At 40.6% G+C, this 13,428-nt stretch overlaps 1 protein-coding gene across 2 annotated transcripts in view; it reads right to left on the reverse strand.

Annotated features, from left to right (window-relative positions):
- Window positions 1-13,428, reverse strand: part of LOC127477632 (probable acyl-CoA dehydrogenase 6) — a 76,300-nt gene that overhangs the window by 318 nt on the left and 62,554 nt on the right. The window contains exons 6-9 of one of the 2 annotated variants that reach the window (XR_007906993.1): window positions 13,173-13,346; window positions 7,100-7,261; window positions 6,809-6,959; window positions 326-479 (exon numbers count right to left, since the gene is read on the reverse strand). Coding sequence is in view for 1 of the 2 variants with exons in the window: in XM_051802187.1 (XP_051658147.1) it covers window positions 389-479; window positions 6,809-6,959; window positions 7,100-7,261; window positions 13,173-13,346 (578 nt within the window). In the remaining variant the exon portion in view is untranslated. Of the gene's footprint in view, window positions 1-167; window positions 480-6,808; window positions 6,960-7,099; window positions 7,262-13,172; window positions 13,347-13,428 lie in introns of those variants that run through there. The other variant, XM_051802187.1, reaches the window with a different exon arrangement.

The following is a 13,428-nucleotide window of genomic DNA, read 5'->3' on the forward strand; positions in this document are numbered from 1 at the left end:
TCTTAAAAGCAAAGCTACGCTGAAATTAGATTAAACTACTAATGAAATTGTAGCCGTATCCATATAGAAGTTCTGTTTCTTAATTGGTGGCGTAGATGCTCTAAAATGTAGATAAAGCTTGATTAAAGAACACATTTTTTCTGTGTGCTTAGCATGGATCCTGGAAAAATACCTTGCAGGAGGCTACAGTCTCTCAGGCTGCTCTATATCACCAGAATTTTGACATTGGAGAACACATGGAATGGTAATGCTGAAAGACCTGGATGTGCATTTTGATGACAAAATTACCGTTAAGTTTTCTACTCAAAATGCACTGGCTGTTTACCTTCAGTGTGCAGCACAAGCCATGCTCTTGCTGTCCTAATTTTCCAGAAAGAGTGGAGCTGTTTCACTTGCTTGGAAGTATTTCCATGTATTTGCATATGATGGAAAGCATGGTTTCATCTGTCCCACCTCCTATTGACATCAATCTCAAGTCTCTGTAGAAACATAAAGAGTAGATTTAAACATGTGCATGCTGTTCTGATGGTTTTCTGCTGGGAAACCCGATGAGATTACCTACATGTGTCATACTAATTCCAGATGCCTGCAGAACACCTCATCCACTGCCTCCTCCTGGGGAGGTGTCTGTGATACTTCCCTCAATATCCCTGCTGGTCCTCTCTCAAAGCGGTAGGTGCCTAAGCCTGCAGTTGAACTTTAAGAGGGGAGGGAGTTTTTCCAGGGCCAGCAGCAAAAAGTGTTGCAGCCCTTAACTTTGATGAACTGTGTGGTAAATAAGAGTCAATCAGTACACGAGAATCGTACAGAGAGGGTACAATTTTCATTCAGGTTTTTTAACCAGTAAGCATCCTGGTCTCCCTAATGGCTAATGTGAGACCTAGCAGAACACATATGTATTATATAGTGGTATAGTGTTGTATAGTATTCTAGTATAGTTTTATATAGTCTGTAAAGCTGCTGTGCTTTAAAAAGGAATAGCTGCTCCAAGAATATTTACTTTCAGTTTGATATATCTAATCACAGTCATTTAAAACCTGCCATTAACATCACTGAGTCATCTCTAACAGTATTGCCTAAGTTTCCTGTGCTAGCCAGATTGCAAAATACTGCAACCTCAAGCAACTTTACTCACAAATTTCTTTTCTCCTTTGGGGAGAATTAAAACCCACCATCGTCAACAAAAAAACCTACCAAAACAGTTCTAAACTACCTCTACTTAATAATCTGAAGATTCCCCACCTTCCTACAGGCCTTGTTGAAGGCTGCAGAGCTGGAACAGTGGTAGGTTACTTGTTCTTAGTGCTGCAGTGTTGTCTGCTTTGTCAAGCTGCAGAAAGCCCCTGCCCATGCTCAGCATTTTGCATCTTCACTGTAGCACCAGCAAGTAACTAATTCTTAGGACTCCTCTGTGATGCCAGTAAGAATCCTCCATTTGCAGCAGGAGTCCTGGACACGTGGCTTGTCTATAAGATGTTAGAAATGGGCACTGGGTTTGGTGGTGTGTGTGACAGACAAGTCAGGTTGTCATGTATAAAGACACGTTTTAAAAAAATAAAACACCTTTCACATATGTTTTGTGCATGTGTGTGTCTTTACAAAGTTCCTAGTAATTATGTTTTTGTAGGAGTGAGATAAGGAGTATTTCTTATATAATCTACAGAGAAGTGACTAATGGTGATCTCTCTCCTGGGGAGACAGGGTGGAAGGTTTCTCCTAATTTAACCAGATCAAGATGACAAAAGACTCAAATGATTTTAATCTTCTGGGAAAGAGGCTTTCAGAATAAGAAAACAAAATCATAGGACCAGCTATCCTGCCAGGAACTGCAAGGAAGCTGGGAAAGAAGACATAGTAAAGTAAGCTTTTATATCAGCTATTTACTGTATGCTTTTGGTTTGATAGTTTATATTATATCAATAATGCATAGTTAATATGGCACATAAATATTTTAATACCTATAAATATTAGAACTTAATTGCTTTACTTAAGCTACCTCTAGAATCTTTTCATCTGGCACAGTGACACTTTGCTTTCTGATTTCTCCATCGCCTTGTTACTGCCTCATGACAGAGCAGCAAGTCCTGCTCTACCACAGCCCCACTGAGGTGAGCACCAACCTGTCATGGCTTCACCCTGACCAGGGACAGTTAGGAACCAGCCTGCAATACACCATGCAGTTTTGTGAAGGTGTCATTCTGAGGGACCAAACCTCTAGCTGCTTGTTGAATGCTGAGAGAGTGGGAGTTAGCCTGAGGAAAGAGAGAAATCCAGCTATTGTGTTCTATCCCTCTAAAACACTCCCTGCAAAGAGTTTCTTCTCATTCGGGAAATGCTATGCATCTGATACACTCACTACAGATTATAAGACTTATCCTACTCAACCAAATCAAGAGATGTACATGTTAAAAAAGTAATCCAAATTTTTGACAAAGAAAAAATTCTTAAAAGCCGAGTTAAAAAACTACACTTATAAGGGAGCATAAGGAGCCATTCCCACTCAATCCAGGTTATCAATAATTTCTAGTTATGTAGCAAAAGGAACAAAGAGAACCCTCTGTGTTGTCAAATCATGTTTCCCATCTCCATAGGTAATGTCATATAGCCTTCAGAAATGTGTCAAGCACTGCTTTGAGGAGAAAAAACAAGCTCCCTTTAATCTTGGACTATCCTAATTTGAAGGCTGTCAGATAACAAAGTTATTCTAATTATTAGGAACCCTCTAATTTACAGCCTGAATGTGTTTCTGAGCAGTATAATCCAATATAGTCCGCAGTTTAACATTCCTCTGTTGGCTGATGTTGACCCCTTTGCGTTCTGAGGGCCATTCAGCCTTTGCTTCGCACAAGCTAAGCCATGTCCATTACACTGCCTGTAAAGCAGGCAGCAAGTTTTGGTGACTCGAGCCCTGATTTTCCCTAGTAGCCTGGCTTCATGGCAGTAGTCCCTCAGGAGTGGTGCTCTCTGCTTCCCTGGTTAGGAGGCCATTGGTAAATCCATACCAAGGTTTATGTGGCTTAGAGTAGCACTGCTTCCCAGAAGGACATTTTTTACACTGCTTCTTTTCAGCACAAATTGCACTTGATTACAAAATGTTTACCCTTTTTTTCTCAACAATTACTATTTTTAGGTTGCATTACTGGCAAGATTTTTCTCCACAAAATATACTGATGCACCCTCAAGCTTAATATTTTGTGATTTCTTCAATTTTCAGACTCAGCTAGTTTGCCTTTAGGCTGTCCAAATCAAGCAAAATCTAAAGGAGACTGATCCACAGAGAGAAGTTTGAGCTGATGCCACCCAGTACAGTAGGTCTCTGGCCAGGCAGCCACAGCCCACACACCCGAGGCTGTGCCTGCTAGTTCCCATGGCCCTGCTCTTTCCATTTAGGGACATTCTGAAGACCTAGCTGAAGAAATGGGCATCACCTTGGCCTGCTCTGGAGTGTAGCTCTGCTGTAAAGTCATCACTGTACAGTTGCTTGCTTTGATTTGCCATCTTAGAGCTAGGTGTCATGTGCTTTATCTCCTAAATTCCCTGTCAAGATACTCATAAAAGTTAAAGTGGTAGACAGGCATCTGTCTGTCTCAAAGCCTCTGCAAAAAAAGGCTGAAACTACAGATTTTGTTTCACAGATGACAGAAATTGATATTAAGCCTTATCTCAGCAATTAGCTACAGACTTCAAAGCAAATTGGTTTTGTCAGCAGAAATGGATGGATAGGTTTCATTTTGTTTGGTATAACCATAAATGGTTATAATGACAAAAACTGATTAAAAAAAACAATTGTCTAGACTCACTCAAGTTTAGAGATTCTTTGTAAAGAAAGACTATAAACAAAAAAATAAACTGAATATTTCAAATTACTTTTTAAATATGTGAAAGATACAAAAACAGAAGGAAATGCATTACTTATAAAAAAATCCACTTAAAACTGTACAGAAGTTTGTTTTTTTAACTATCCTCAGTTACAGGTAGAACTTCATATTGCAATAACAGGGGAAAATTGTAATCTATGTTTGTTCTGCAGCTGTGTGCATTTGCAATGCTACTTACACTTCTATTTCACATGAATAGTCAATATTTTTCACTGCTGCTTTCTTGATTCTTTCACAATGCAGCAAGTAAAGAAATGATAGCATTCTTCCCCTCACAGCCCACAAGAGTAAAACTTGTAAGAACTGGCAGCAGTTAGACATGGTGATTAGTAACATTAGTCACTATCTTAATTTAAAAAAAAATCAACTTTTTTAAGAAGGCCACACAAGTTCTTCCTATAACAATTGAAGTGTACATAATTAGTATTATAATCACTATTAGATCATTACCTGAAATTTTTAAAAACTCTTTAAATCTGAAAAATTGCAATAAACTTGCTACTAGTAGGTTTCTTCCCTCTGATCTCTCATAAACTGGAGTTTTCATTAGATGATGGGTTTGTTCAGTAATTGATTTTTCCCAAGTCATGATGTCTTTGAGGCCTTTCAGACAAGGGAGAGAAAAATAAACAATCATGACTCCAGGCTAGTGCTCTCCTTCTCTAGAATCCTGCTAGTAGGGTATATGCTGGAAAGTCCATTCTTTATGGTTTTTATATTGGCTTTTATATTGGCTTTTATTTTTCTATGAAACCCTTTGATATTTGGGCTCTAAACTTTTTTTAAAAACCCATTCTCCTTATCAGAATTCGTACAACTGAAAATAAACATTTACATATATAAAATCAGCCCAGTATAGGCACCTACATGGTGAAGCAGCTCTCTTTATGCCTTCTAGAGAATACTGCACTTAAGAAATGTCAGTTGTTCCACAAGGTTTAAAATACTCATGATTAAAATGACAGAAATGAATAAAGTAATCTGGCAAACAGTTTTGTTCCATTTCTGTTAATTCTCTCTGACCGACAGTAATAACTAAAATTCAAAGACTTCATGCACTAACCATGCATTGTGCTGTGTGTTCTTTTGAGAAGTCTTTGAGCCCAACATGTCAAAGACTATCCAACATTTCCTTGGAAACTTTGTGAGGATTATGCTACAAAAATATTTGTGCATTAGGGCTAGATGTCATGCTGTGCAGTTATACTGCTGCTACTTAAGAAATATCACAGTGACGTGAATGGTTACTCAAACTGCTGTACTGAAAAGAACAGATTTGGGAAAGTTGCTGCATTGCTTATCGTTACAGATTAACAAGATTCTCACTTGAACTTGTAATTGTTTATTTAGGTAATACTCTACTTGTCCCTTCCTGGACCTTTGGTTACTCAATGATGGAATTTTACTGATTCACAGAACAGTTTAGAGTATAAATATCTTACCACCTTCAGCCTCATTTATAAAGGTGTTTGTGTTAGAGGCAGAAAGATATGTTTCTTTAGCCAGCTGATCACGTATACCAATAGGAAACACTCTGGATTTCTCCTCAAGAAAAATGTGACTGTGCTGGTCTACTTGGAAACCACTCTGGAATCCACAGAAAAAACCTCTGCTCACAGCTAGCAATGCTATGCTGGGCTAGGAAATCTTAAGACAAAACAAAGCTATATATAGCACATACACATTAATCTGTACAGACTACAACATTTACAGTAAGTGCTTCAAGACAGAGATTCATTTTATTCAGAGTGCCTACTGCAGTAGCTTTTAACACCTCCATCACCAGGGACCATTAGCTGTTAATAGAGGCTATGAATAACATAACTAAGAAAAACCATCATAATGAAAGCTGGCTTAAAACCACCACCATAAAACAGTCTGTACCTTCACTAGGAAATTTCAGGAATCCACAAGTCAAAAAATGTTGAGGTTCTCTCTGATTTACTACAATGGCATTCTTATTCATAAAATGCTATTAAAATAGAAAAAGTAACTCAACCTTCTAAGAAGAAACAAGGTTTTTGCAGATTTTTTTGAGTGTTCTGCTCTCACTTTACACAGATACATTTACCAAAACTTTCAACTAGCTAAACCACTTATTTTGCTAACCTTTGATTAGGTATTTTGCATGTAAGGGCTGAGGGCAAACCTGTTACTGCAAGAAAATTCAAGTTGCATTTTGGTCCATCTACAGAACATAAGACACTGGAGCCAGAACTTTCCTGAAGCTACCAAGAAAGCTGTTTGCTTAGAGAGAATTATGCTCTAAGTAGATATAGAGTAAAATTTGAAGGGACTTCAATTAATTTGCAAAAAGGCCTCTGTACCATTTTAATGGTCTAACAACTTGCTGGAAGCAACTACCTGTCTCATAGGTCTCACACAGTACTTGGTGTGACTAACCAGGTGGAGACTGCTATCAGAAAAGACAACTGCAGAAGCCAAGTGGGGAACTCAAGTTTCACACACATGAGGGGAAAAAGATAAAGCTGATTTTCATTCATTTTGGAAGAAAGCTTCTGGTTTATTTCTGTCCTTATAATCAAGACTACAAGCAAACAAAAAGCAATGAGAAAAGAAAAAATCACTTGCTGCTAGCCCTTTTTTCCTTTGTTCTACTGTCTGGCAGATACCAGAGGACCATCAGGGAAAATATTGAGTTTATTTGACATCTAAGCCAACCTGTGGATAGTTCAGACTTCACAATTGTAATGCAAAACCAAGATTTGGCAAAGGAATAGTCAGCCTGTGTCGTGACACACATCACCCCAAAATCAATTGCACTGTGTGTCCTTGCATCCACAACACACATCAGTGACGTTCCATTCCGTAGAACAACACCGTTCACACTGGCTGGGAGCTGGTGCCCTTTTCAAGTAGGTTATCTTTTAGCAGGACGTTTAAGAGGCCAAATTTCACCACTTGCTTACCTGTAAAACCTGCTCACCAGAACTTCACTGGTGAATCCCATTCCTCCCCAAAACTGGAGACAGCTGTCAGTCACTTCACGGGCCAGACGTCCTGCCTTTAGCTTAGCCATGGAAGCATATTTTGTCACGTCATTTCCTTCTACGTACAGAGCTAATAAAAAAAAGAGGATAAAAAAGGAGTCACTGGCCACAGCCTGCCTCTCTGGAAAGCACCTCCCTGTGTTGCTTTAGCCTGATGAGGTTCTTTGCATGAAGAGAAGCACATCTGGGGAGGCAGATGTGGGAGCTCACCAACAGCACGGTGCAGCAGCGAGCGAAGGAGCTCCACTTCGGTTGCCAGCTCGGCCAGGCGGAAGTGCACGGTTTGGTTGTGCAGGACAGACTGGTCAAACACCTTCCGCTGGCGGGTGTAGTCAACAGTTTCTTGTATTATAGTTTCCAGTGGTGTCAGGACTTGAAGAAGCAAAGCATAGAACAAGACACGGTTTTAGCCAGATCTGTTGTTTAGCTTCTTGTTGAAAAAGATGTTTTTCTCACATTGTATAACCAATACATAAGGTTTTCTAAAGCAAGTTGTTCTACACACTTAGTTGGGGTACAACTTCAATTCTGAAAAAAGCCCTCCTTGTACCTTAAAGACATCTATCTCACCTGAGCCCCAAACTGCCAAAACTTGGAGGAGAATCAAGAGAGGTGGATAGAAGGGAAGGAAAGTCATAGAAAGCAGTACATCATGATGAGTATGTAAACTTTATCCTTAATGCCTCATTTGGGGCCTTAGCAAAAGCCTGTGGTAACTCCTACTTTCCATTCTGCCCGTGTCCTGAGGGTTTGTTACAATCCCTGAAAAAATCTGAAGGCAGACAGTGTAGTGTGCTCAGTGAGGGATGCTGTAGAAATGTAAATTGCAGGAAGCTTTCAGGGAGAAGGCAGAAACCTATTCCAAGATCAAGGAACACAAATTTACTGCTTATTATATCTGCATTCTGTAATTGGATTCCAGCATAGAAATGAAGGGAAAAGATTCACAGCCACTTTTAATAAATGTTAAATAGTTCTTCTAATGGGAACAGAATCAAAATAGGATACTGCTGGAAAACAGGTTAGAGAGATGGCAGACGCTGCTTTAAAGCAAGAGAACTAGTTTGCTGCTTCTCTTTGCACAAACTGAAAGACACCCCATTTTAAACAAGAAGAAAAGGGAGAAGTTTCTTTTCCAAGGCCAGCCTTGAAGTGAAGGACTAGGCTATCAGTCTCTTGCAGCTTAGCTAGGATAAGAGCAGGTGCTGAATATGTGGAGAAATTTGTTTGGCAAATGTGGGCCTATGTCCCTATGGCAAGGGGCAGTGACAGTTCACAAATCCATCAGTGTAAGAAGGGTCATATTTTCTCTTTTCAAAATATGCATATCCACCTCAATTTACATTTAGAGTCTAAACCACAAAACTCTGAATCTGAAATGCAAAATAGAACCGAGCCCTGGACTACTACAAAATCCCTTTTCCTACCTGTCAGTTACTCACATGAGAGTCCCTTACAGGAGCCTGATGTGGCTGATATTCCTTTTTGCATTGCTTTCAAGATCACCTCTATTTAAATTTCATCTCTGTTCTGCTCTCATATGCAGACTCCACATCCCACCAATTTCCTCGTGCCATGATCATTTACCAGCTCTTCCACAGAGCACCATTTTTCACGTGATGTCCCCACACTCCATAATCATCAGCTTTTGTCATTTCCTAAGTATTTTCCCTTTCTTTCTCATACAACTAGCTTCAATGCTTATTTTTCAAAAGAGCATATACAGTAATGTCCTCATTTCTTCTGTGTTATTACACTATGCTGCCACACTAATGCTGCTTTTCTGGACAGGAAACTAAATTTCTGTTTTCAGGAACATCTCTTGAACAGAAATATTGTTATTCCAAAGGATTATGTCACACAACACTGTGGTATGTATAATACCAACAGCTTTTTCACTTGTATTTCTATGGTCTCCAGCTTGAGAGATGCTAAAGAAACAGGAAGGGGTGTCCAGGTACCCCTTGTCCCCTGCCCCCAGACCAAAACCTGGGAAGCATACAGCTGAGTCTGAGCTGCTGGGAGGGAAACTAAACTGTACGTGCCAGTGCTAGGAGAGCAGAAGGAAGGCGGTAGGGATAAGGACAATCTTTAGTTGATCTGTCAGAGCAAGGTGCTCTAGCACAGCTTGTGTGGTTCCCAGCATCCAGCACCAGGGAAAGAGGAGATGGGAAACAATAAAGAGGAGGAAGGAGCAGGACCAGATGGGAGGGAACAGAACAACAACTGTTTAGGTCCTGCTTGCAAAAGGTCTGAAGATCATGAAGGGGCTTTGGCCCATCTCTGCTCAGGCTGTCACCATGCATCATGGCTCAGAGCAGGGTCCTGAGAAGACTGCTCCCATAGTGTCCATCTCTCCACTTCACTGCCTCCTTCCTGCCCCTTTTGATCCAACCTCCTATTTCCTTAGCTGCCCTTCTGCTTTTTCCAGGAACTACCATTTGCACACAGAAATAAACAGAGAAAATCTTCTTAGGACTGCCCTGGGTTGCATCAAAAGCAGCATGGCCACCAGGTCAAGGGAGGTGATTCTCCTCCTCTACTCCATTCTTCTGAGACCCCACCTGCATCCAGAGCTGGAGCCCACAGTACAAAGCAGACACTAAGCAGGTCCAAAGGAGGATCCTGAAGAAGATTAAAGGGATGGAGCATTTCTCCCATGAGAACAGGCTGAGAGAGTACGGGTTGTTCAGCCTGGAGCAGTGAAGGCTCTGGGGAGACCTTATTGCAGCCTTTCCATATATAAAGGGAGCTTGCAAGAAAGATTGTGACTTTTTACCAGAAGTAGTGATAGAATAAGGGGCACTGGTTTTAAAATGAAAGAGAGTAAATTTAGACTGAACATAGGAAGAATGGTACTGGGGTAGGAACTAGATGATCTTTAAGGTCCCTTCCAACCCAAGCCATTCTATCATTCTATGAGTCTAAGAAATCCTTATGATGAAAGTGGTGAACAGGTTGCCCAGAGAAATTGTGGATGTCCCATCTCATCAAGGAGGTTGGATGAGGCTCTGAGTAACCTGGTCTAGTGCAAGATGTTAGACTTGATGGTCTTTAAAGGTCCCTTCCAACACAAACTATTCTGTGATGATATGACTACAGGTATTTAGAGCTATGAACATAGCTCTAACATGGCAAGGTCTAGCTGTGCAGCAAACAGCAATGAAATGCAGCAGGTCATGAATACCATGATGGCCAACAGCCTTGTGCAACATAACAGCACACAATACTTTGCCGGTCATACCAGTACAGAGAAATGCCATTCACAACACTGAAACCCATTTTCCCTAAGAATTTTTTCCCCCATACATTTTTTCTATTTTTCATCATAAAGTGTTCTCTACATCATCAGACAAATGTAGCCCCATGGGTTTCACCTGACAGCATATGCAGGAAATCTCACTCTAGGGCAGCCTAAGGAATGTAGGATCTACCACACAGCTGAGAATTGTGAAAGCACTTGGAAGTTGCCAAATGCAAAATAATCTTTTCCTCATACCTCCATCCAACTTATATTTTTCCACTTGAAACTTCTTCTCAATGTAAAGATGCTTTGCTTTGCTATGTTTCCTCTCAAAAGAAAAGGAAATAGATATATTTTTCTTAGGTTGTGGCTGTAGTGAAACGTCCAGTGAGCTCTTAAGTTGAGCAATCTGTCTCTTAAGGACATGTGTTGCCCATGCAAAAGGACCTGTCATCCTGGTTACTGGCCATGACTCAATGGTGCTCGTAAAATTGAGATTGCAGGAGCAGATAGAAGTAATTAGAAAAGTGCCATTCTGCTCTTTCACGGACACTGAGACACCCTCTTTGTCTCCAAGTTAAGCAATTCACAGAACAACTGTTTGCTTTCTTGTCATAGCAACATTCTTTTCCTGTGATCAGTGCAACAGGTCCTCAAATGGACAGTATTTACTGAGTGTCACAACATGGCAGACACATGTGGCAGCTCTTCTCTTTCCATGAGGCAAGAAACGCAGCGACTTTGACCAATGTCTTTGATAATGTGTCACTCAGAAGGAAAGACCACACCTAGAACCAAATTTTGCGATTCCAGGAAGTTAGTTTTCCATCTGTATTTTAAATCTATTCGACCAAAAATACATTTTAAAAGAAAAAAATCAGTGAAGAAGGAAACTGGCCACAAAGAATATAATTAATAAAAAGAAGGCTGGGGCACATGGTACTTGAAACTAAAAATACATAAAAAACAACCAACCAAACCAAAAAACCCCACCCACAACAACAAAGAAAAACCAAACACAACAAAACTACACCCAAAAACGAAAGGTAGACAAGAATGGTGATCAACTGCCTTCTCCAAGTTTTAGGAAGCAGTGAAAGTGAGGATGCCAGGACTGATCTGGAAAGTGTTTAAAAGCAGACTGACAATTTTCAGTGTTTCATGAATAGCCATGAACTGGGAAGGAATGGAAACATCATTCTGAGGGGAAGAAGCGACAATGAGGATTAAACATGTAGACCTAATCACAAAATTACTGAAGGCACGTACATTGTTCTGCACATCTGAGAGCCTTCAGCAAAACACTCATGGTTGGACATAGGTAAAACTATTTGCAGGAGTGGAAGTTAACAGCTAGATGTTGTGGTGTAACAAATCTCACTGATCAAATATTGGGCTCCCTTCTAAACAAGGGTTTCTAGTTTACCACAAATGGTTGCCCCCAAAGTTTGGAACTCTGCCTAAACCATAGGTCTTGTCCCTGCTCCCAGTGCTTTCATGCATTTTATATCAGAGAGTGGATAAAAGCAAAAGCAGGGGGCTCAGCAAGGTATAACACAGTAGCCAGCACACTGCAGGAGGCAGATCCCTCTCTCTTGGTGAGCTCCAGGGCTCTTCCTCCCTGATGGCCTCTCCCTGGCCTTCCCAGGCTGCTCATCCAAGGTAAGGGTTCACTTGCTTCCACTGGGTTGTTCTAGGGAAAAAGAAGAATTGAAATCTTGTGTCCCATTTCCTGGCAGAGCACGGTGACTGCCAGGCAGTTGTGCAAGGCTGGACAGTACCAAGCTGTCAGTGTTTTTAACAGGAGTGATCTAACCTGCCAGGCTTTGTATGTCAACGCTGTTAGTGTGCATCACTTTTGCCTGGGGCATGACTAATGCTGCGAGCTACTCTGCTGCCTGGGGAGACTCACTGCAACTCAGAGCTTCTGATGGTTTGTTTAATTTAGACTTCAAACCAAGCATAAAAATGCACAATGCACATCCTCGCAGCCTGCGTACTCCTTGATTAAAACAGGACCAGTGGTAGGATCACATCTCTGGCTTGCCTGAGCCTGCAGTGACATCCCTTACAAGTGTAACCTCCAGTCCTTTGCTAAAACTACTCTCAGGCTTCCTATTTATCTCAGGCTCTCAAACCAAAGATTTTTGTTTTAAAGCATTTGAACTCCAAAATATTTGGTCTGGGATCAACTCAAAACAGAGAGTCATTTTTTATTTGCTCACTGAATCAAAACACCACTTCTTAGTATTCCAAATTCCCCAGCCACACACAGACAGTAGAGACAGGGAATGCGTAAGAGCACAAATACAGTGACATGATTAAGACAACCCCGAAATTTAAAGAGGGACAATTTTCTTACCGTGAACCACATTATATTTAACTTCAAGAAGCAAACACTGGTGGATAGGGGGAAAGTTTGGAGGTTGAAAATGGACCATCCGCACTTGGATCTGGTTTTCTGGAATATCCACAAGCCATACAGCTCAAGTACATGGATTTGAGTACTGCCTGAGTTCTGAGTAACAGAAACTCTGAAAACATAATTTCAGGGAAAGGAATTTGGTGCTGTACCAATTTGGTGCTGTACAGAGGTAAAACAGATCTGCAAAAACAAAGCTCTGGCATCCTGTAAGAGACACTTCTTTACACAGCCAGTAAGTTAAATTTCTAAAATCCAGGATAAATATCATAATTTACTGTACTACAGGAGAAGTCAACGTCCTTCTATTTCATGCCAGTATTTTGTTAGCCTTTGCACTATATTTGTAGCAAACATAACAGGATGCCATATTTTCTTATCAGCAGAGAAGCACCAAGAGAAGGAAACAAAACAGCCTCTGTGATGCCTCACAAAATGCTTTCTATTTCAGGTTTTTCTAGAGAAATTGAAGGTTGTCTGTATCTAGGCTATGACAGATTTCAAAAACAGGTCGTAAAATATCATTGCAGCTTACAAGAAAAGGAAAGTGCTGTTAGTCATGCTAAGAGTGACCCTTGTGTCCCTACCCAGCCGCAGAAGCGCAAATGATGACTTACCAGTGGCTACTCCCCACAGCCGCTCTTCTTGGAATTGCAACATCTGATATGTAAAACCCTTTCCTTCCTCACCGATGAGGTTTTTGCTGGGGACCTTTACATTTTCAAAAAAGATCTGAGCTGTATCCGATGATCTCATGCCCAGTTTGTCTATCTTTTTAGCAACGTGAATGCCTAAAGAAAAAGGGGTATTAGAAAGGCCTCAAAAAATGAAAGCACTATGAACAAGTACAGCGTTTTCAGAAAGAAAAGTCTG

This window comes from Manacus candei, unplaced genomic scaffold (assembly GCF_025592945.1).
Source record: "Manacus candei isolate 608988 ecotype Guabito, Panama unplaced genomic scaffold, ASM2559294v1 h1tg000056l, whole genome shotgun sequence".
NCBI lineage: Eukaryota > Metazoa > Chordata > Aves > Passeriformes > Pipridae > Manacus > Manacus candei.